The sequence below is a fragment of the Harpia harpyja genome, chromosome 1, assembly GCF_026419915.1.
Source record: "Harpia harpyja isolate bHarHar1 chromosome 1, bHarHar1 primary haplotype, whole genome shotgun sequence".
Lineage (NCBI taxonomy): Eukaryota > Metazoa > Chordata > Aves > Accipitriformes > Accipitridae > Harpia > Harpia harpyja.
Genome location: NC_068940.1, coordinates 49,014,647 through 49,038,966, shown reverse-complemented (window position 1 = coordinate 49,038,966; position 24,320 = coordinate 49,014,647). Strand labels below are relative to the sequence as shown.

Below are 24,320 nucleotides of genomic sequence, written 5' to 3'. Positions count from 1 at the left end.
TACCGGTCTGTTCCGTCTTCTTTCCTTCTCCGTGGGTGCGGGCGCAGCGGGAGGGGGCCCGGCCGGCCCGCGGGGGGGCGGTGAGGGTGCCTCCGTTGGCCCTGCTTGAGCTCCCGTCGCTGTGGTTACGGGGGGTGGGGGTGTGTGTGTGTGCCTGTGCCTGTGTGTGACGTGCTAAGCCGCCCCTCTCTGCTTGTTTCCCCCTCCTCGGCCGGTGCCGCCGCCGCCCTGCCCGCGGTGTGAACGGCAGCCAGCACGGGGATGGGCTCCCCCACCTTAGGCAGCAAGTTCGTCCCCGGCTGGTGAACCCGCCCGGAAAGCCCGGAGGTTCGAGCGGCTTCGTCTCTCCGGGGAGAGTAGAGGGGCAGGGCCGGCTGCCCCTGCGAGCAGCATGGACCAAAGCGTCGTGGATCACCCGGTGACCCTCATCATCAAGGCCCCCAACCAGAAATACACCGACCAGACCATTAACTGCTTTCTGGACTGGACTGTGGGCAAGCTAAAATCGCACCTCTCTAAAGTCTACCCCAGTAAACCGGTGAGTTGTTGGCCAGCCCTTTCCCTTCATCTTGTTGGTAAGACTGGTGTTGCAGTAACTTGTGGACAGTCGGTCAAGACTTCCCTTAGGTACTCTGCAAAATAAACAAGAATTATTTGTGTAAAGGCTATGGTTGGCGCTTTGCTTTCGGGGAAGCTGGCAATATAAATAGCTGCTTTTTTACATGGTTTAAGAAGATCACAGTGTAGCATCCTGAAAGGTGGTATCGCTGAAGACACTTATTAATGCTCCATTTAACTTTTTTAGGAACTGGGATTTAGATATCTCAGTTAACTCAATTTAAGACTAATTTCTGTAAATGTAAGAGTTCTGTCTGAAGTAATTACAGTCTAAGCGATATAGCTAAAGTTACCACGACCTAGTGAATTCACTGAGGTGTGGAGCAGGTAAACGTTTATTCATACCAGGATTATTTCCCTTTTCTTTTTCGCCCTCTTTGAAAAGCTATGTTTTTGAGGTTGTGCTGAAAACTCTGCTCTCAGATGTTCTACAAACTTGTATGACAGTCTTGACTGTGTTTTGAAACTTTATATAAAGACCTGTAACTTTTTTTTGTTTCCTGAGGAAAATACGGTTTATTTGTAAATTCTTTCAAAGTTCTAAACTTGGCAGTTGAAAAGAGGCTATGAAAAACCATACAGCTAATAATAGAAAGAAAATACTGTACCTGTTCAGAACGGCAGTCATACAGAACGCTATATTTGAAAATTTGTTCCACAAACCTGTATAAAGGGAGTGATTTTTGCCTCTTCACTGCAGCAGCATGTGGGGCATAGACCTTGCTGTAGAAAACATCAGACAAAGGTTGCATTTATATTGTAAATGATTAGTATTCACCTAGTTCAATAGAAGAATTATTGGTATTGTTGGGTTTTTTTGGCTGGGGGAAGGTAAAATAGTACCTTTGTGTCTCAGAGGGGGTTTCTGCCTTTTGGAGAAAGAAGATGAAAAGCAGTCAACAACTTAGGCTGTGTCACTGGTCCATTGAGATCGGTTAAGCAGTATTTAAAAGTTTGTGGATTTAGTTATTGCTGTCAGTAATCTGTGCTGAGGGAGTCTATCTGCTGTGAAAGACAAATACACGACTCCAGCTGATTGCTGCTTTTTCCTCCTCACTAGAATCTCCCCCTGTGATGTATTTGTGTTTAAACACTAGTTTTCTGACTCATCCTATGATCTTGCTAAATCAGGCTTCTAGGAAGAATCCTTAATGAACAAGAGGTTTTTATGTTGCACTATATGTTTCAACCAGTAGTATAATATTAAATTTCAGTTTCCTGGAACATCTTTTTTCTGTTGAAAACTGATTCCGCAACATGCCTCTCATTATTAAATGACTAGTTCAGAATCCCCCAAATTGTTCTGGGTTAAAGAATGGGGAGTTTGTTTAGTGAAAATTATCTCAGTAATTCCAATTTAATTTGGATTTACTGTAGTTGCAATTAAACTAATAAATGAACACAACCTTTTTATTTCATAGAACCTTTCAAATTAAAGTAGTAACATGGGAGGGGAGAAAGGTGTTTAATAGGATCTCCTATGTATAGTAAAATTGAAAAGTGTGGTTTTGGCTTGATATGTTTTTGATGTTGAGTTTACTGCTTTTTTCAAATTTGTTTAAATCTGTGCTTTTAGGAGCTTCCCCTCCCTGCCCCCCCCCCCTTTTTTTTTTCTTTTTAAACCAGATAGTTGTCAAACACTTGTTGATCAAATTTTTACATTCCCTGAATATGATAGGTCCTGGAAATAACTTCTATTGCAATGCTATTTTAGGAGTGTGAGAGTACATCAGAGCACAGATGCTCTATACAGGTATTGCAGTGTTCTTGAAGTTAAGGGTGTAAAATAGAAATCAGTTGCTATCACTGCTATGCATAGTCTTTCAAGTTTTCATGTGTGACTTGTACCTCATTCTCCTATACGCATCTGTAAATTAGTCGGTAAACTGATGGTAACTGTAAATGTCATTAAATTTAGTTTATTAAGAGTGTATCTTCAGGAAATGAGGTGGTTAAAATAGGCAAAAAAATTAGGCCTTGAGGCAGTGTTGATTTTTGCAGATTAATTTGTGTGAACAACTTGGCTAAGTATGTACAAATGCCAAGTATAGGCAGATTTGAATTGGTTTAGTCGTTATTAAAGTTGATATACTTACTTAAAGTCATTGAATAAGCTAACTAGGTTAAAAACAGTATTAAATTAGTTTGTGGGCCTATACTGAGGTTCACAGGTGTCAATATTTTTTTTTCCCTGACTGGACCATTTTTTCATAGCTAGAGTATTACAGTTATCATGTCCTTAAATGAAACGTTTATTTAAGAAAAGAAAACTTGGAAAATCAACCTCTATGTCTCAATCTGGCAGATCTTGCTTTCAGTGCATTAACCGCTGCATCGATTACACCCATAAACAGTAATTTAAAACTGCTGTTTCTCATTTCCTGTAGTACCTGTCATCTAGCATATACTTTGCCCGCAGTTCTAACCAGATGTGGTTGTTTGGATTTTTATTTCCTATGGAAGAATGGAAGAGAGGCTGAGTGACCAAAATAATGACTGTCTTGCAGCTGAAACAGGATGGCTCAGAGATTGTCTGTGTTTCTGAAGGAAGTTGCTGCATTAGCTTAGGTTTGGTGGTTTTGGTGATGGGCTGGGCATAGCTAACTTGGACTAAGCATTGCAGGAGTCTTGCTTGAGAAATGGAAGAAAAAAAACCACTAGCTGTTGAATTCTTATTTTTAAATACATACGTTTTGGATTATGATCTGAAAACTCTCTTCCCTCTCACTCTAACTTTAGGTTCTAGAATCTGATGCTATGTGCTTGCTTCTGAAAATGGGGCCACTCATAATTATATATATTTTTGTAAAGCGTTTTTCCATCACAGTTCAGTGTTTGGGCTAGCAGTGAGTATGCTGTTCCTTGAAGCAGGAGGTGTGGTAGTGAACCTCCTCTGGCAGAGGATGAGTTGAATACCTTTGCCATTTACTTTGGCATATGTGTGAATTACTGCGTTTTCACATTTATCACCTCTTCTTCCATCTGCATTTAAAAACCCTCCACATCTCAGAATTCCAGGATGGTTTTCCCACTGAGAATTGCAAGTGATAATCCTGTAGTGCACAGTTAGGTATTTAAGTTTCATAGGGAGGAGTATGGGGTTTAAGACCTCATCTTCCCCCACTAATGTCTCTAGCTTAATATGCTTAACAGTATTCAATGTATGTGTAACCTTTTCTTTTGTGGTTTTGTAGGGAGCTGAAACGCATTACTGAAGGCTATGTAGGAGTCAGCTTTGAGGGGTGGTTTTAATCTGGCAGTTTTTTCTCTGTGAAGTATTCATATTAAATACTTTGTACTACTTGTATCATGTTTGAGAAGGTACTTAATTAGTTGGGGTTGAAGGGAGGCTCATATATAAGGTACTGAAAAGAAGAGTGAATTTGACCACTTAGAAAGCTGTATTATGCGTGGGGCAGGCAAAACAGCACTCTATTGCCATGTTGGATGATGATACAAAGATTTGGAGTTTGGGGTTTTTTTGTTGTTGTGTTTTGCTTGTTTTGTTTTAACTGCTTATCTGTTCTAATTAATCTCCAGATAATCTATCTCAGGACCCAGAAACAAGGTTTCTGAGACTTTTCTTCTGGCTCCACTGGTCATTCTAAAGCAACAAAGAAACCAAAGTTTTCTGTAATCTTGATGCATGCTGCAAATTCTAGTTTTTCTAAGAAGGTCTTTCCCAAATACAAAATGCAAGTAAGCTTGTATTCTGTTAGCAGCTTCTTCCTGCTTGAAAGGAGCAGCCAAAATGGTATAGTTCAAAAGAACTTAGTCTGACATGAGACAGACAGGCATTTTTTGTTGTTGTTTTAAATGTAAATAGAAATAGTACTGCTTTGATGTTGAATTCATTGCAGTATTTTATCCACTGGAGCTGCAAATAACTAGTTCCCTGTGTTGTGAGGCTTACAAAAATAGTGTATTATGTCACTAATTAAAAATACAGAAAAATGCAGGATATAGAAAATGATTCTTCAATGGAAGTGATAAACAGTTCTGTACTATATGTGGCAGGTTATGCACTCATTTTTTTTTTTTAAAGACATATATTTAATCATGAATGGTATGAATTTGGGAAAAAAGTTAAAGCAAAAGCTTCTCAGATTTAATGTGTACTTTTTCTGATTATTTGCTTAGAGTATCTATAATTTTTTTCTAGTGATATGACCAGATTTTTTCAAGGAAAAAAGTTCTGTAACTTTTCTATGATCTGTTAAGTTATTGGGAATATGTAAAAGGCTATTGCAAGGGAAAAAAAACCCCAAACCTCAAAACTTCTGTGAAAGCTTTTTCTAATCACAGAGATCTGGATCTCAGGTATTTCTGTCTTAGTATTAGCACGAATAAGACTGCAGAGTGGGCAGCAGAAAGCTAGGAGAGAAAGAGGAGGGATGTTGTAAGACTAGCTGTTTGCATGATGGGGAAATTCTTCAAATATTTCATGCTGATAATGCATGTCTGTTCCACTGATATTAGGCTAGATTTCTTCATTTAGCATTTGCTTTTGTTAGTGCTGTCTTTCAAGTGATAAATGCTATTGTATTAATTTAGGATGCAAGCAGTAGTTAAACTGAACTGATGTAACAGTTGGATTCTCTTTAAAATTCTTTTAATATGGGGTGAATACGTAGGAGCTTTTTTTTTTTAAAAAAAGGCGGGGGGGGAGCTGTTTATTCACATAGTTACAGCACGTTAGTGACCCACTAGTGTGAAGACTAACTCTTTCTGACAGCATAAACTGAATTGAGTGGGGTTGGGTTGTTTGTTTTGTTTAACCAAGTAAGCTGCCTATTGCTGTAGTGTACTGGACATCTTACTGTAGATAGGTACCCCAAATAGTTTCCTGTTAAAAGGATTTTTGTCAATATCTCTTCCGTGTAGAATAGTTAAAAGTTTATTACCTTATGAACAGTGTATCATTTTTTAAAAAAAAAGATTTAAGAAAAAAAAATCTTTATTTGCATTACTAAGGTATTTTAAACTGTGGAAGTGTGAGAACAGGCAAAAAAGCTTACCAAAGTTTGAAGGCTACCTTAAAAGAAAAAAAAATCCTTTTGCTGCTTCATGCTTTTTAATGCTTTCTTCCTTGTTTCCTCTTGTGTGGGGTTTGTTTGGGGGGGGGGGGATGGGGGCAGGGACTAGTAACAGAAATTCCTTGTGAAAAAGATTGAAACTTGTGCCCTTCTGCATATTTTAATTATCATTCCATCATTCTACTAACTGGTTCTGGTTTTTGGGTTTTTTTTCTTTGCCCCAGCCACTTTTCCATCTACTTTTTCAGCAAGTGCCTGGGAGTGGGAGCAGGGTAAAAAGCAAGTCTTTAAAAGAAAGGAGTTTTTGAATATACTTGATAGTTCTCTTGATCAGCGTTTGCCAGTTAAGTGTTGTTAATTGTTATGGCACTCTTGCTGAGTGCGTAATAGCAGAATTCTTTTTCAGAATTAATTTACGAGTTGAACTTGTGAAGCCTCTGAAATGTTTTTAAGGCTGTCTGTTGGTGGTTGGAATTATGAGATTTTCTCATCTGCAAATGTTATCTCCAGCTGTATATCTGTACAGCAGGAAAAAGCTAAATTCCTTTCTTTGTCCCATCTCCTAGTCTACAAAGGATCAGAGACTGGTGTATTCTGGCAGACTGCTTCCTGATCATCTGCAGCTGAAAGATGTTCTCAGAAAAGTAAGCTTTATATCAACACCGTATGATATATGATCAAAAACCCTTTTTGGGAAATAGAAATTTAGATTTGTGTTGTTTAGCTTCAAATTTTCATTGTTGTATTGAGAGATTTAACTGTATAATGTTGATATGTTCTGGAAAATGTATTTCTAAGTATCTCTTGTATATAGGATTGTGATACTTGTGGATTAAGGCATGTTTCCAATTGGTGGGAGAACAAGTAGGCTATGTAAGTCCCAAACAAGTAATATGTAGTGTAGAAAACTTCTTTGGACAGTTCCCACTATGACATAAATGGAATTATTTAACAGATTTGTGTTGGTTTGGGACATCATTTCATTTCTTGTACATACTTAAATCCAAGAACTTACATTAAAAGTGGCACTTGTGTAACCAAATTAAGGGTAATGTATTTACAGGTGAAATCAGAATTCTAAATGCCTGAATGGTTTTGCTGGGAAAGCTATTTGTTGTCCTGGTTTTATTCATCAGCTATTAACCATTCCTGATTATGTTTGAAAGTTTGTTGGTTCTTGCAGTTTTTATTTCTTTCTTTTTTTTATTCTGGTTCATCTTGGAAAAAATAATTTTACTGATCTGACTTTGGATTCTTCAGTCAACATATAAATTAATTCCAAATCCTGGATACCCGTGACATCTCGTGTAGGAAATCTTGAAATACATGCACTTGGTTCTCAAATTGGTTCAAATAGTTTGGATTGATGCTACCAAGTAATAAGGAGTTTATTAAGTTGGTAAAGTTCTTAAAAACATAAAATAAGATGATATTTAGGGCAGATTATCAAGAACTTTGTTTCAATTTTGGTTGTAACAGAAAACATAATGCATTATGTTGAGTAGTCTTTAAACTCCTTGTAAACACATCAGGATGCATCAATAGCTATATTTGGAAAATACTTTGTCATTAAAGAATTATACAGGTTTTAATCTTATGAAATAGGTAAACTCTGTAATACAGTACCTGGGTGTTGGTAATGATACTTTTTGTAATGTATTGAGATAAAAATCAATGTATAGACTGCAAGAGTGGGTGGGTTACATCTTAATTTTTAGTATGAAGGAAAGTCTCTAAAGGAGAATAATGCTTCAGTGAAAGCGGGCAACTGAACTTCAGTATTAAGTGTGGAGAAACCGATGCAGACAAATCTTGAGTATTGCTTGAGCAGACTAGCACTGTTGTTACTTTATAATCTTCATTCTGAAATAGATCTTGTTAAATTGGATTTAACTGCTTACCAAAAAATGATTGAAATTTACTATGTATAGGCTTGCTAGAAAACTGGAGCTGGACTACTGCCAAACAGTATATGTCCTGTACCACTTAAAAGTTCATGAAAATGCTTATATAACTTACCTCAAAGCTTAGCTTTGCTTGTTAAGGACAAAATTAAGTCTGAATCCCTTAATTCAGTCAGCTGATGATTTCAAACCTTGCTTATGTGCTAGAGGAGAAACTTTGCCTAATGTCTTCCTTCACTATACAGGGGCTATATTTAACTTTAAAGGCATTTTAGTAGCTATAGGTCTTGGGTTTAGTTAAAGAAATTTAGTGAATTTAGAAATATACTCATCAGTCTTAAGCACAAAGTTAAAAATTTGTGTTGGAAGAAGAGTTTTTTTGTGCTCAAGCTCTTAAGAGCTTTTGGAAAGAAGGTATGATTACTCTTAAGTTCAATCTCATTATCTGCCATATTTTTCCTACTTGATTAGCTATAAATTCCTAATATTATCTGAGGATTTATTAAATCTTTCAATTTAGCTTTGTGATACTTGCTCTTTGATACTGAGCAGTGTCATTTCGCTGAAGTAAAATTCTTTGAGGCTGGAAGTTGTGGCAGTCTTCAAGCATAGTGATGTCTAACACATTATGTATAAATAGAAATATATTACAATAAACTCTCACATTGAATAAAGCTGTACGCTGTAAGCTTACAAGTAGTATGTCTAGCTTCCTTTGCCTTTGAGAGACATAAGTTCTCGTCTAGAAAGAAGGTAACTAGTTAGGTTAAAGGCTTTTGATGTGGTCAGAATGCTGATCACCTGCGTTCAGTGTTCTCTGATCATTGCTTACTATCACTGACTGGTAAGAAATTAATGTAATAGTGAGGCTGTGCTTGGGGCTAGAACTGATACATGCAGAGGAGTTTAAATGAATGTGGATATGGATAGGCTATGCTAGCAGTAATGCACAACGGTATATAAAAGCAGTTACCCAATTTTCTTTATTCCTAAAGATTAAAACTTAAAAATGAGTAAATGTGTGTTTTAACTTTTTTTTTAATAGTTTAAAAAAACCTCCGGACTCGGTATTTCTAAATGTCATCTCATTAAAAACTGCAGCTTGACTGCACCACTTTGAGTTCAGAAGAGGACAGAGGGGTTCTTTTGTTGCTTTTCTTGTTTAAAATTTCATTACTGAGGAAGCTGTGCAGTTTAAATACACAGTCATAGCTGTTCTTGTTGCTATGACCATATAAGCTTCAGGCATGCTGATATAATGGGTTGTTTTCATTTGGTACAGTGAAATAGCTTCAGACTGAAGTTACAGCATCCAAGTTGTGGGGAGAGCATATCCATGAAGAATTGGCGTGGGCTGATTACTTGCATGCTGACGTGGCTTCAAGTGGTGCCAATCATTCGCTTCCTCACTTTCAAATATTTAGGAATACTCAAGTCCCATTTAGCACTTCGCGTAGCATTCCCTGAGTGTGGAATATCTGCAGGGGCTCTTCAGTTGGCATCTGCAGGTTAGGCTTGAGCTTAACTAGACTGGAGTTAGGTGGAGACAATGGCTGGTACATTTTTCTTATCTTGGCCTGCTTGTGGAGTTCAGTGCCTACATTTTTTATTTACCCTGATGTCTTTATTGAATAACAGTCTGCATTAGATCTCCATCCAAAGGTAAGTATTAACTTTAGGGAAACTGAGCCCTGCAAATGGTTCAAGATTTTTTTCAAAATAAAACTTATGATATACTTCCTCGTGTTTCTTTGTGTGGTCTTCCATTGGTTCTGCTGTACTGCAGTTCTAGGGAAAACTGGGGGTAAGTGAATGTTCAATATGTTATTGTGGACACCTGCTAAGAAAACATTAGTTGTGAAACAGTAGGATTCTCTTGTGCTAGGCTCAAGTTTTGCTTTATGGTCGCTCCGTTTTATATAATGTTTCTTTACTCATGGCAAATGCAACTTTGAAAGTGGATTCTTAAAGGCAGTTTTTGCTTGTAAATTTGTCAAATATTATTGCTTTAGCTCTTCAATTTCTTTAATTTTTAGCAAGATGAATATCATATGGTTCACCTGGTATGTACTTCCCGGACACCCCCAAGTTCTCCAAAACCCAGCACCAGTAGAGAAGGTCACGGAGCTTCAGCCTTCAGCAGTAGCTCAGTGAGTTTTTCTTTTTTTTCATACACAGGACATGAATTTCTTCTACACTGAGGAAGCTTTCCAGGAATTTATCTTTTAATTTTTAAAATTTGACTGTAAAATAGTGTGGTGAAAGTAGAGCATGCCACATGAATTTGTACAATTAGACTTGACTATTTAAGGGTGGCACTTCATTTAAAAAAAGATGACCTTTTTTCAAATTGTAACATGTTTATTAGATGATAAAGTACCACTTTTTCTAAGCTATTCTTTCTTTTTAACACTTTATCAAAAAGTGTTATTTTCCTTTCTCTCTATATCCCTGTATCTTTGGCAGAAATTGAGGAGTGTATTCAGATTTTTTTTTTTAAAAAAACGCTAAGTTCTGCTTTATTTTGTGAAAATTTGTACTGCTGAAGAGTGCCCAGTCAAATTAGTGCCCTTGTGAGATAGACAGGTGCAGCTTGGCCAGAGTGCATTCTGCTTGACAGGAATTGGCCAGTACTTACGTGGTAGCTTCAAGGTAGTCACAGTGTCTGTAAGACAGTGAGAAGTAGAAAGTGTTCTTAATGTTTTATTAGGTAAGCTGTTCACAGAACACTTTTGTTTAGGGTTTTTAGAGCCTTCCACTCTTCACACCCTCCAAAAATGATGGTGTTCTTTGGTTGTACCCTGTTTTAACAGAAAGTGCAGTTAATGATTCTGTTGCTGACTTGGTCATCATTACAGTAATTCTCTTGGCTTTTTCCAGAGTTGGCAGTATCACTCAGTGACCCTTGAAGGTTAGTCAGAAAGGAACGTATACAATACCATTGTAGGTACTTTTCATCTGTGGTGTGTAGATTATCAGCATATGGAAAATACCCTGCCAGTAATAAGCTGTCTTGTCTTCATTATTCAGTTTGATAGGGTACCGTTTCGGACCGCTGTTGTGACAGTCAGAAACACGAGCAGTTTAAGCAATAGTAGAGAGTGGACAGTGGTTACATTGTTTTTTCAAAGGCTGTATTTATATCTCTTGTTTGCAAGCGGGACACAGGAGGCCTCCTTTGTGATTGTTTTATTGCTACGTAGATCAGCTGTAAATGTTGTATTTAAATGCCTGTATTAATGACTGCTTAAAGCAGTCAGTATGCACAGTGTCAAGTTCATAATACTTTGAAGGAAACGACCTAAACCCAAAGCCTGAATGGCCTTTGTTCTTCCGTTTGTTTTTTATTTTCATTTTCCTCCCACTGTCTAGTGGTAAATTTTTCTTGTTTTCCTTTGTAGGGCAAATGTCATATGGATGTCTTAAGTAATTGCACCTCCTTACTTCCCGAGTTGTCAAAGTTGAAGAGGATTTTCTACTGAGTAAACATTACAGTAATGCTTAGCAACAGGATTTGGGGATTTATTAAAATGAAAATAATGCATCTCAGTGGCCAAATTGCAGTTTTGTTAGTGTGACAAATAATGGAGGAGCCAGCTGTTTTCCTACTTCCAGGGTTGAGTATTGATCTTGGAAAGCATTGAAGGTCTCGCACACTAGTTTTAGGTGTGTTTCTGGGAGCCTAAGTAGTTCCTAGCTACTTCCCTATTCCCACCCTCTGCCCTCTCCCAGCAGTGAGCACAGCAATTTGGATTGGGCAGCTGGCACAGCGAAGAGGATGATGAGTTGAAGGGGAAATTGAAGACAGGGATAGAGGAAAGGTATTTTAAGCTACTGCAGGCACTGTTGTCTCCAAATACAAAGTGGTAACCTGAGGTTACCGTTACTTTTGTTAATGATAGCCACTAGAATTTTTGTTGCTGGTAAATATTCTTTTGATTAAGTTTTAGTTTGGTTCATCTTTTTGAAACTTTGTTTCCCAGTGACTCATGGTTTTCTCTGGGACCCATCAAGTGTTGAGTCTTTCTGAAAACTTTACTTTTTTTATATGTGCACCTGAGTGTAATTTTGAATTTCTGTTTTTACTAAAGGCTTGCCAGAACCAATAAAACCTCAGAAGACTTGCCTGGTGCTTATATTCTCAATAAAACTTGTGACAAAACGTTAAAGCAAATAGTTTTTTAAGACACGGTAGTAAATCTTGTAACTGTGGCAGAAAGATCCCCAACCTCAATTTTATTTATTTTTAAGAATTTAGACCGTTCTGGATCAACTGCTGCCTCACCCACAAACCAAGAAGATTCATCTACATCTTTGAACACTAGTGCAGATGGAGTGAGGCATCGTAATGTTCCACAAGCACAAAGCAGTCCCATACCAAGCCACCAGTTCCCCTATTTAATGCAAGGGTAAGTGAGATTGAAGCAATCCTCAGCTCTTTGATACTCTTTAAAGTACTTTAAATGTTTGGTTACAATTATGTTCTTTCACAGTCTGCAGAATTATTTGGCTACTTCATCTTGAAGCAATAAGCCACATTAGAAACATTTTTCATATGAACATTAATGTTTTTAGCCAGGTGTCAATCAAAGAGTAAGTGTTCTTGGTGCTCCCGTTCAGGCTGTTTTTTATTTTTTCTTCATGCTTTCTGCCCTCAACTTTCTGTTGATAAGTGCAGCTGTAATATTTATCTAGTGGATGTAGTTAGTAATGTAATGATAAAATTATTGCTTCTGGTTGCTTTTTCTGGTCCTTGATTGTAATCAGCAACACTGAATTGTATCAGAATATGATGGTTCTTAGCTTCTGACACATAACAGATGTAACTCTTCACTTCTCCATTTTGGATTCAACTGTAGAAATGATGCGCAGCTGTTTTGAGTACATGTAAAGTGCTTTTGTATCTACAACAGAATTTTTAAGTGTTTTTATACACACCAATGAAATGTAACCAGTGTACATTTCTAGATCAGATCTGTTATTACGTATTAATTACGTATTACGTTATTACGTAATAACTTTCAAAATTCTGTCAAATTTTTTGTGCTTAAAAAGCAGCTTTAGGAATTTTTAACCCACCTGACCCTTGCAGCTTCTTTAACTTTTTTTTTTTATTTTCTTCCAAGGGGAAAATGGGAGGATAGCGCATTCTGAGATGATAGCTGTTACTTCCTCAGGGAACGCTTTCAAGATTACTTTCTGACAAGGCGTTCTACCAGTACTGTGTAGATTCTAGAGATATTCTTTGGAGAATGTTGAAGCAAAGAAACTATGAACCTGCTAACAGCAATAATTGTTTCTGTCACTGGAAAGAAAAGATATGTCAAGAACTGCTGAAAATTTATTTAGTTTCAGTTCAATTTGCATGCTGTCTGTTAGTGTTAACCTAGACTTTACTAGTCTTACTAGCTTTCATCCTGAATTCCTTCAAGTCCTTTTTATTTTTTTATCTGAAAGGTACTGTCTGCCTGAAAGAAATTGCCTTTGCGATGGGTGGAGCACTTATGTTATTCTGACCACATGCATCTTTGCTGAAGTGGTTATACTTGCCTTTGTGACTGTGGTGGGTTGGCCCTGGCTGTACACCAGGTGCCCACCAAAGCTGCTCTTTCACTCCCTGCCTCAGCTGCACAGGGGAGAGAAAATATAACAAAAGGCTCATGGGTTGAGATAAGGACAGGGAGAGATCACTTGCCAGTTACCATCACGGGCAAAACAGACTCAACTTGGGGAAAATTAATTTATTACCAATCAAATCAGAGTGGAGTAATCAGAAATAAAACCAAATCTTAAAACACCTTCCCCCCACCCCTCTCTTCTTCCTGGGTACAACTTCACTCCCCAATTCTCTACCGCTTCCCCCTCCGGGGGGGGGGAGCACAGGGGGGAAGCACCACCCCCCCAGCACAGGGGGACAGGGAATGGGGGTTGAGGTCAGTTCATCACATGTTGTCTCTGCCTCTCCTTCCTCCTCAAAGGGAGGACTCCCCACTCTTCCCCTGCTCCAGCATGGGGTCCCTCCCATGGGCTGCAGTTCTTCATGAACTGCTCCAGTGTGGGTCCCTTCCACAGGGTGCAGTCCTTCAGGAACAGACTGCTCTGGCATGGGTCCCCCATGGGGTCACAAGTCCTGCCAGAAAACCTGCTCCAGCATGGGCTTCTCTCTCCATGGGTCCACAGGTCCTGCCAGGAGCCTGCTCCAGCACAGGCTTCCCATGGGGCCACAGCCTCCTTTGGGCATCCCCCTGCTCCGGTGTGGGGTCCTCAACAGCCTGCAGGTGGATATCTGCTCCACCGTGGACCTCCATGGGCTGCAGGGGGACAGCCTGCCTCACCATGGTCTTCCCCATGGGCTGCAGGGGAATCTCTGCTCTGGCACCTGGAGCACCTCCTCCCCCTCCTTCACTGACCTGGGTGTCTGCGGGGTTGTTTCTCTCACATGTTCTCACTCCTCTTTCTGGCTGCAGTTTCTGTTGTGCAGCAACTTTTTTCCCCTTAAATCTGTTATCCCAGAGGCACTAGTGCTGTCACTGATGGGCTCAGCCTTGGCCGGGGGCAGGTCTGTCTTGCAGCCGGCTGGCATTGGCTCTATTGGACATGAGGGAAGCTTCTAGCAGCTTCTCACAGAAGCCAGCCCTGTAGCCCCCCTGCTACCCAAACCTTGCCACGCAAACCCAATACAGTGACAAAGCTCAGTGACACTAGGTTGACTGTCAAGACTACTGTTCAGTATAATGTAAATTAATCCCACAAGCAATTTATTGTGTGTTGTGTAGATTACTAATCTGTAAGAATTTTTAATGCTTTTCTAATCAGCTTTTTGCATATACATACTCTGAGAGTGAGTTTTTTGTCAGTATGCATGATGAACTGATAACAGGCTATGGACTTCAAAAAGGCAACAGAACCATTGTTTGGTCTCTTAGCTGAAATAATTAAGTACAGTGGGAAGCGTCAGTTTGGAAGACATTACTGTGTTTGAAAGAAAAAGTAACTTAAAAATAAAGAAAAATACAAGTCTATGTCTGTATTAGCAAGTAATGTGGATTGAGAGGAGTGGATCTGTAGACTGAAAGTGCTGAGAACCTGACGTCAATACTGCACATATTTCAGGGTTTTCTGTCTTATTTGGACTAGGTCTAGTTTGGACACCTGGAATAGGTGCCTATTTGTGGCTAAGGTGCATTAGCAGTGTACCTAAATCACATCTTTCAATTTAGTGTAATCCAAAAGGAATCCAGATGGAGATCCAAGAGCATTCTGTTGTGCAAACAAAGCTGTAGTAAGAGGAAGTGACTGGAGACTTGCTTCAGAAGTGCATTCCTGATCTGAACAGAAAAGCCAAAATAAATGAACCCTAAATAATCTTAGGCCTTTTTTGTAAAAGTAATTTAATGGAACGCTATCAGAACTTAAGGTAGATCTTTGCAGGCTGCTGGGCACTGGCTCTGCTCAATTCCAAATAGTCTATGCCAGTGCCTGCTGTAGTCAGGTGTCTTCTTGAAAAACCTTTTTTAATGATTTCAGTAATCTTCTTGGATGCATCTTTTTGCTTCAGGGCACTGCTACTTGTATTCCAGCAATAAGAAATGCCTTCTGTTTTTTAGCTGCTCTCTTAAACATAATTTGGGGCAATGAAATCTAACTTTAATGTAATTTAGACATAGACTGAGTCTTGTTAGGAACAATGAAGATTTGTAGCTGAAATTTGTGTTGCCTTGTGCATTTTTCTTACTGTTTCCTGACCAAACACACTTATTCTATCTGCACGATGAACTATAGGCTCTGCTGCTGGGGAAGGCTCTCCAGATGTTTGAAAATGTATGTGAGGGTCAGTTTTCTTGAGGATTTTGTAACACTTTCATTAGTGAAGTAATTTGTACAAATAATTAGCATGAATGTTAGGTGATCAAATTATGGTTTTGATGGTTTTTCAGTTCCTGGCACAAAGCTTCAGTGTGTGAGTTAAATACCCTTTGGGAAAACAGCTAATTCAGATGGTTAAAATATTAGAAACAGCAATTTAAAACTTCCTGTTGCCTTTGAGCTTTTGTAAATGTTGTTTTCTAAAAATCTAGATTTGAGGTGGGACTGGGCAAGTAGTTTATATATCTGCCAAGTTAGTCTTTTGCTGTGGAGAGCAAGCACAGCATTGTCTGCTTCTGTGGATTTAGTTGTGGTTCAGGGTCCTGCTGTGCTATGCAGGTACAAACAGAACAGATGGGCTCAATTCTGAAATGGCTTGCATTTCAGATTGGAGAGTACTTTGAAGCAGTAAACAAACAAGAAACATCAAGGCAATGAGATTATTTGTCAAGAGAGGGCAGCCTATCTAATGAAATGTTTTTGTATTGTGTACATAATGTTTGAAGGCAACATACTGACAGCATGCAGCATGTTCTAGCACGTAAATATCTTACTTCATCAGTAGCCTTTGCTCACTGTATTTTTTTTTTTTTAAAGTAGCAAATAACATAGCGGAGGATATTGAAATATCACTTGAAGTTGATATCCCAGACTCATATGAGACGAACACTAAATGAGAAGTCTTTGTGGGTCAAGGTCATTAAACAAATGCAGTTATTGTCAGTCATGCAGATGACAGAGATTGAGCTTTTAAGTGTGAATAAAAAGTCTTATTTTTCCATTAGTGGTGAGCATTATCTTCATGATGACACTAACTTGTGTGAACTTACCCTCAAATCAAATCCCAGTTAGCTCATTTTAGGTGTCTTCCATTGACCAAAAAAAGTAATTCTGAGCTTTCTAGCCATTTAGAGAGTAGCATGTCTCTTTCTTTTCAGAATATTCTGAAGCTACCTCTAGCATTTGAACCTTAAAAACTGTTTTTCTGACTTACCTAATTGTTCTGCTGTTGTCTGCTGTGCTTTGTTCTCTAATCTTGGAATGCCTGTGCCTATCCAATTTGCTTCTCTGCTCTTCTGCTGTTGCTGCCATTCTTTTGAAATACTCTGCTTCCTGCCTCTTTCTCCTCCTTTTGGAAAAAGATGAGGAGAAAGCACATGCTTCTTTCCTTTTTCCTTATAACAGCAAGTTGGCTTGCTTTGAGAAGAGCCTCTTCCTTTGGAGAGGTTCTTCTCACTGAAATACATTACACTGTGTTTAGAGTTGTTCCTGAATTTCGTAAGCTAGCTTAATACCTTGGCAGCTGTAATAGCTGTATAATTGACAACATCTGCCTCATTCTGGTTTTTGATGAGCAAACAAAATACTGCTGTGCTAGTTGGCATTCTAAGTCAGAAGCCAGCTCTTGAACATTGATGTCTAGTTTTTCTCATTAATGGAGTCAGACCTTGAAAAGTTAAGTCTTGCTTCTCAAAAAGTCACATCTCCTAGAAAAGCCACTGGAAAAAAGGGGGAAAAAAAAATTTGAATGGGAAATGAAAGAACATGGCATAACTGAAGTCTTTTGTGGTTTGTCTTGGTTGACTGGTTTCTTAATCTACTGTTAAGCTTTAAGACATCAAGAAAGCAACTTTTGAAAGAGTTTGGAAGAAAGAAGTAGAGGCTTAAATCCTGTAGTATTTCTACAAGACATATCTGTGAGGGAGAGCTATTAGCCTAAGGCCTCTCAACTTTTGTTGAGCTCAACTTAGCAGTTTCAAAGAACAACCCTAAAATCTGTAACTGATGAGAAAAAGAATTGGTGAATTCCTGCAGAACTCAGGCAAGTTGGGTAGCACTGCTTATTGGTGATTGAGCTGGAGAAATAGGTGTGGTTGAACAGTGAGTGGTCCTGCCTGTTTGCATCCCTGTGTGATAATCTCCCTGCTTGAAATTGAGACATTGCTTAGTGATTTGTCACAATGTAGTACTTAATGACATCCATGTAGAATATTTGAATCATCTATATTTTGAGGGTCAGATGTTTTATGAGGGTCAGTGTTTTATGAATTTTGGAGGAGTCTTAGTTCTCAAATTGTTTGCCAGGTCAGGGGATAGAAAAACACATTCTTAAAGCTTGCAGCCATGAAGATAAAAGCGTGATTGATGTTTTTCAATAGCAGCTTGACAGCTTTGCTGTTCCAACATGTTAATTATGCATAAATAAGTAGCATCAGCAGGGCTGCTGGTTCACCCTTGCAATTTTTGAAAGAAACCTAGAGTATTGCCTATGATTATGTCAGTTTGTATGTGGTATCAGGAAAGTAGCCTTTACTTTTTTTTTTGTCACCCCAAGCTATTGTCAAAACAGGTTATGACTAAATACAAACATAACAAACAGTTTTAGCAGAGGTTGTGAAGTTGCATGGCAGGCTCTTGTCCAGAATTACAGTGAAATATTTACTCGTGTAACATGGAAAAAAGATTTTAATGTCTTCCTCCCATCTTTCTTTCTGGGCATGTCTTGTATATCTGAATGCCTGGTAGACTAATGAAATCTCTTGGTGATATCTTTGCAGGGAGTGCCTTACTTAGGGAACAGGTGTAGTCTGCAGTACAAATTACAGCAGTCTCAGCTTTTGCTGCCTGCAGTCTGAATAAACTTTTCTTCATGCTTTATACTCTCATGCTGTCCTGAAAGATGTCCTGGTTTACTACAGTTCACTACATCAAAATCTTTGGGGAAAGAGTTGGAAATCTTGCCAAAACATGCTATATGCTCTAGGAGGTAAGAGAGGCTAAGAAGTTTAAAAGCAGACAAAAACAAACCTAAAACTTATGTATAGGAGCTTTATATCTCTTGCATGTGAACCGGAGTTGAAAGCCCATAGGAAGGAGAATCACTTATGCTCAAAATATTGGGGGGGGGGGGGGGGAGTAAATTATTTACAGTGTTCTTAGTTGCAATCTTCAGAAGCTGTATCTGAAAGATAAGTTTGTTGTCTTTGCTGGTGTTCATTTCTTCATGTCTTTGATCACAGTGGTGTTTCAGGTATTGCTTCTAGAAGAAAGTTACAGAAGCTAGTAAGTTTTCCCTTTACAGCTCCTGCAGCACCTTTAAGGGTGACCTCTGAACGTAAAAGGAAACGTATGGAAGGATTTCTGCAATTATACACAATTTTGAAAAATTTTCAACATGGTTTTGTCCCAGACATGCAGTTAGTGACAGATCTCCAAGTACAAAAACATAAATCCTCTTTCTGTAGAAGTAACATTGCTTATTAATTTCTTGTATGAAAATATAGTGCTTTTTTGGAATGGGTTGGATGATCTTACTACATGTTGTTTCAGAGGGGGACAAATGAGAGGAAAAATGCTACTTTAATTGTTTTTTAATATTAGTGCATTTTATACATGTGGCAATTTAGAACGGAATATTTTTCTTTAAATCCTTTTCTAGCAATATAGGCAACCAATTTCCAGGCCAAGGTGTTCCTGCTGGATTTTCTGTGTATCCTGCATTCAGTCCCTTACAGATGATCTGGTGGCAACAAATGTATGCACGTCAGTACTACATGCAATAGTAAGTCTGCATTATCTTCAGTAGTACTCAGTTACACTAATAAAAGGAAGGTATTAAAAACTTAAATGTTGTTTGCAGGATCAAAATGTCTGTTTTTCTTTTGTCTGGCTGTGCTGTTTTACACTAAGTTTTGTCCAGCAAATTATGAAATCCAGTTTTGGATTGGAATTAAGGTATTCATATGTAAAACTGCATTTTCCCTTAAATCTTTATTTGACATGTATTGCATCTGAAACTTTGTTTTTATTAGTGTAGAAAAGACGACAAGAATAGGCTTAGAAATTTTCGTGAGTGTTTTTTGACAAACCAGTTTTATGTTTAAATTTTTAGCCAAGCTGCTATTTCAGCCCAAGTGACTTCCAGCAGTGAGCCAGTGAGATCTGCAGTTGCCCAGGCTGTAAATTCAGAACATGCTCCTGCAAATGAGCCTGCAGCAGTGCCAAATGTAGCCGTCCAGGAGAACAGGCCTGTAAACCCGAATGTTCAGATGAATGCACAGGGTGGCCCTGTAGTGAATGAGGAGGACTTCAACCGGGACTGGCTGGACTGGATGTACACGTTCTCTAGAGCAGCAATTCTTCTGAGCATTGTATACTTCTATTCTTCCTTCAGTCGATTTGTCATGGTAATGGGAGCCATGCTGCTGGTTTATTTGTGAGTACAACAGTTAAGTATAGCTGCAGATCTGATATGTGGAGTATGGTGCTCCTGTATAATCCATTTAAACTGAAAAATTACCCAAATGCAGAAGTTTAGGCACTGCTCCTTTACAGTGTGGTGTGTGTGTTTTTAAAAAAAAAAAAAAAAAATTCAAACAAGTAGGGAAACTGATTAAAAAAAAAAAAGAAATAATTCTCAAAACATTTTTACAGGAAGTTGTATACCACTTATACCTGAAACACAGTGCACTTTAACGTTGGTGATATTAACAGATCAGTGTTGTAGAAATGTAGAATTTTGGGAGGCAAATTTAGAAAATGGGGGTGAGGGGAGGGAAGTTCATATAGGTCGAGCATATGCTTGCATAAACTTAAAACACTTACTGCTTGGATATGAGAAGAAAATTGCACAGCTAAGCTCATTTGCATTTCAAAAATAACATGGGATTTGTGCAGTAAATTGTGTTAGGCAGAGTTAAAGTAGTGCTACTGTAATGGTGGGTACTAGATCTGGTAGAATTGCAGGGACTTAAATTTTTTTACAATGCATCATAAAGACCTAAGCTCGCTCTCTATTTTATTAAGAAACATCAGTACTGTTGTCATCACTTCCCTTTATATATGAAAATACCTTAGTGATGTAAATAGAACTGGAAAACAGCAGTAATGCTTGATATTTTGGACTGATGTCATTCATTGGGAGTTTCCTTACATTGTAGCCTCAGTCCTCACAAGGACTGTTCTGTTTCTCGTGCAGATATGATAGTTGAAATCAGAATATAGACACTTGAAAACATAGGATAGGCTTATTTAATTTACAGTGGTAATGTGGTTCAGGCCTTAGCTGAAGTTTAAATTGTTTTTTGCACAGAAAATCAACTTTAAACTATGAAAATTGCTGCCTTTGAAAGTTAAATAACTTAAAATTGGGAGGAGACCCCCAAAAAGTATTCTACATATTTAATCACCTAATCATGGTAAATTATTTTTCTGGAACAGAGGGCTGTGAACAGCACTTCTAAAACTTAAAGAACAGCTCTTAGCAAGACCCTTCCTAACCCAGACATCAAAGAATAGCCATTTTGATCTGGAAGTAAGACCTGCAGAAAAATACATGTAGCTTTTGAAACATGCATTTGAAAGCACTTGAAGAATTTACTGCAGTAAATTACTGCTCTGTAGCAGAAAAATATTTTTGTTTCTTTTAAAAAAGAGAGGTTTTTCAACTGTTCCGTTTTCTTACGTAGACACCAAGCTGGATGGTTCCCCTTTAGGCAAGAGGGAGGCCAACAACAGGCAGCCAATAATGTGGAAGTGAACCGTGACGGGCAACATGCAAATAATCCTGATCTTGAAGAGATGGTGAGTAAGAGCAGACATGTCTTCTGAGACTCCTATGTATTATGTTGTAAAGTATGCTGTAATGCCTGGACAGAAAGTCAACTTTTATGAAACATAGTCCATTTAACCAGAAAGCTTTCAGCATTGTCCTCAGTATTGTGCTTGCTGCTTAAATTATCTGATTTTTCCAGTCTGACAATTACTGATTGTCTCCAATCACAGATTTTCTTCATGTTAGCTACTTTTCAGGAGGTGGTTCTGAGAGAAGTTACTTAATGTAGGAAGATACTGCTGGTTACCTTGTGTCAGAGCTCTGAAAAGAAACAGTTGAATTGCTTCAATTTCTGTTTTTAAAGGAACGACTTATGGATGATGGGATTGATGAAGACAGTGGAGAAGATGCAGGTGAAGATGCCAATACAGAGCAGCAGCCTGGATTCATGGCTTCTGCTTGGTCCTTTATCACAACCTTCTTCACATCACTTATCCCTGAAGGGCCTCCACAGGTTGGCAATTAAAGTGGAAAAGGAACTGTGTCAGTAGCCATACATAGAAGTGGAGCGGATTCTAGAGAGTGTTTTAAGTACAATGCAATTTCTGAAAATTTATAATGTTCTCTTTTTTGATCATGGTGTACAAAAATGTGTATGTTTTTTTTCTTTTGGCTTTCTCATGCATTGAGTATTTTAAGCACAAGTGGACTACTAAATGCTTTCTTTAAGATTCTTCTTTTTCTGAAGAATAAAATGTAAAGATATTGGTCTTCCATGTTTTATTTTAATTTCAAATGTGTATTATACTGAGGCAAAAAGCTTGTACTTAATCTGCACCATTACCTCTTTAAAGAGCTGTTAAAAATATGGATGTTGAAAGACCTTTGCAAATGTTCTCTATTCATCTGAATAATGTATCTTGTGTTAGTTTTATGCAGGGTATGAATTATCACTTGGGATTTGGAGTTTGTCATTCCTGAAAGAAAGCTGTAAACACAAGGATTACTTGTTAATGGCATGTTGTCTTCATGCCACAAAATACTAAGCCTCTTCTCATACATTTAGAAAGCTAAAAGCTTTTTCTTGAGGCTATACTGAAGTTCATTAAAATTGGAGATGTTTAACAGCTCTTCAAAGACAATGGACAGTGATGGGATAAACCTGAAATGTTTGATACATACAGTACTTTTTAAGAAAAATATAGCTGTACTGGGGAAAAAGATGTACATTAGGTTTTTTTTAATAAAAACTGTTACGGTAACTCTTTTGAATGTTTATATGCATATTTGAATGCAAACAACTAAATAGTGCATCATGAAGGATGAGGATGTGATTGATTTGAGAGTGGAATAAAGTTACCGTGGTGGCATTACCGATACTGACTGAAGTGGTACATTTGTAGCAGCACATATACAATTAAGGGTATGATCTCAGTAGCAGGATATCTGTATTCTTAAACTTAATTCACCTAATGAAAACTGAGAAGAGGAATATTGTGAGATAATAGCACAGTGCTACTGTCAAGTTTTTGGTTGCTTTCTTTAGATTTTAATCATAGTCAAGAACTTATGTTTGGTTTTGTTCCTAATTCTGAAGTTATCATGTGCTATCTAACTCAAAAATGGCTACAAAGATTGTTATACTACAACCAACAGAAAGCCTATCCAACTTTCTAATTTCCAAGTACAGGGCAAAGCTCTTAAATAGGTCTGAACAAGTGAGAAGTAGGGGTTTAATTTTTGCTTGCTCATGTCAGACTGCTGAAGCTATGCAGTGAGGTTTTAAAACTTAAATTTTCTTTGGGTTTATACTCTGAAACATCTGTTGGGATTTCTAGGCCTTATTGAAAGTTTCTCTTTCTCTGTTGGAAAAAATAAATTTGAACAGTGCTTTTAATTTAAACAGCTTAAACAGAATAGTTTTTGACTTACAAAATAATTCTCATTTACAAATCTGACAGAAGAGGAATAATATAGATGTAAGTCTTACAAGCATCTATTATTTGCTGTATAAGCAGCAGTGATGAATAAATCATGTTTAATGATGTTTTACTCCCATGTTACTATGGAGAGCTGCTCTCAATTTAGGTTCTTTAGTACATAAACATAAAATGCATAGACCTTGTCCATGAAATTTTACCCTTTTAATTTGGTGGATGGATCTAACTTGACTAAAATTTAAGAACTATTACAAAAACCTACATTTTTAAAGGAATGGCACAGAGTGGCAGTCTTGGATGTCATAAGACTTATTTCTGGAATGCATTGAAGAGGCTTCATCTATTTGACCTGTATGTTCTCCCTCCCACTTCTCCCAGAAGTTCACTTTTCTTTTTGTCCTGGGGTTAGCATGCCTGTAACCTGTGCAGTTACAACCTTCTGGTATCCAGCTGCTAACTGCTGTTAGTTGCTTCTTGCTGTCATTTGTCATTGTTTAGGTTTCTGTTTGTTTTCCGTGCTATAGGAAGCAATTTGTGGTAGCTCTCTGCTGTTAGCAGACCAGATTAAGAAAGTTGCTCTTGCGCTGTTAGCCCTGATTTGGTTTAGAAAGTGTAAGTAGAATTGTCACTGCCTGTTTCTATTCAGACATGGAGAAGTTTGTTCATCGGTTACGCAAGGTTGAAAGAGTGAAATGGGAGATCCTGGTAGTTGGTTAGCTATTGAGTGACATGTTCTGAGAGTTTTAACCTGTTACGGGTTTGTGTGGCGTGGGTTTTTTTTGGTAGCAGGGGAGGGGGCTGCAGGGGTGGCTCCTGTGAGAAGCTGCTAGAAGCTCCCCCGTCTCCAAGTGGGACCTGCCACTGGCCCAGGCTGAGCCCATCAGGGACGGTGGTAGCGCCTCGGGGAGAACAGATTTAAGAAAGGGAACCGGCAGTGAGTGGGGGGATTGGAATGTGAGAGGAACACCGATGCAGATACCGAGGTCAGTGAAGAAGGAGGGGGAGGACGGAGGAGGTTGATGCCCCTGCAGCCCGTGGAGGTGAGCGGGGGAGCAGAAGCCCACCTGCAGCCCAGGGAGGAGCCCACGCCGGAGCAGGGGGATGCCCCCCAGGATGGCCGGGACTCCATGAAAAAGCCCGCGCTGGAGCAGCCTGTGACTGAAGGTCGGCTCGCGGAAAGGACCCACGCCAGGGAAGGTTGTGAGGAACTGCAGCCCGCAGAAAGGACTCACGTTGGAGATGTTCGTGAAGGACTGTCTCCCGCGGGAGGGACCCCACGGTGGAGCAGGGGACGGGTGAGGAGTCCTCCCCCCGAGGAGGAAGGAGCGGCAGAGACAAGGTGTGGCGAGCTGACCCCAACCGCCGTCCCCTGTTCCCCTGCGCCGCCGCGGGGAGGAGGTGG

General features: G+C 38.8%; 1 protein-coding gene across 4 annotated transcripts; it reads left to right on the top strand.

The window, feature by feature from the left end:
* Nucleotides 1-3: 3 nt before the first annotated feature.
* HERPUD2 (HERPUD family member 2) lies at nucleotides 4-22,355 on the top strand. 4 transcript variants are annotated; one of them, XM_052792749.1, is made up of 8 exons: nucleotides 6-538; nucleotides 6,221-6,298; nucleotides 9,595-9,708; nucleotides 11,810-11,967; nucleotides 18,864-18,986; nucleotides 19,317-19,640; nucleotides 20,893-21,007; nucleotides 21,343-22,355. In XM_052792749.1, the coding sequence occupies exons 1-8, from the start codon at nucleotides 392-394 to the stop codon at nucleotides 21,502-21,504; spliced, it is 1,221 nt and encodes a 406-aa protein (XP_052648709.1). In that variant the 5' UTR covers nucleotides 6-391; the 3' UTR covers nucleotides 21,505-22,355. The 4 variants fall into 4 exon arrangements, with proteins under 4 accessions (XP_052648720.1, XP_052648731.1, XP_052648741.1 ...); XM_052792760.1 differs by lacking the exon at nucleotides 6,221-6,298 and having other exon boundaries at nucleotides 4-538; XM_052792771.1 differs by lacking the exon at nucleotides 9,595-9,708 and having other exon boundaries at nucleotides 4-538.
* The last annotated feature ends 1,965 nt before the right edge of the window (nucleotides 22,356-24,320 follow it).

What these genes read in the sequence shown, in the direction of transcription:
- HERPUD2 (XM_052792749.1), top strand. Translation starts at nt 392, where the DNA reads ATGGACCAAAGCGTCGTGGATCACCCGGTGACCCTCATCATCAAGGCC. An exon ending in TGAAAGATGTTCTCAGAAAA is followed by an intron (nt 6,299 to 9,594) that starts GTAAGCTTTATA and finishes TTTAATTTTTAG; the next exon opens with CAAGATGAATATCATATGGT. An exon ending in GCCATGCTGCTGGTTTATTT is followed by an intron (nt 19,641 to 20,892) that starts GTGAGTACAACA and finishes TTTCTTACGTAG; the next exon opens with ACACCAAGCTGGATGGTTCC.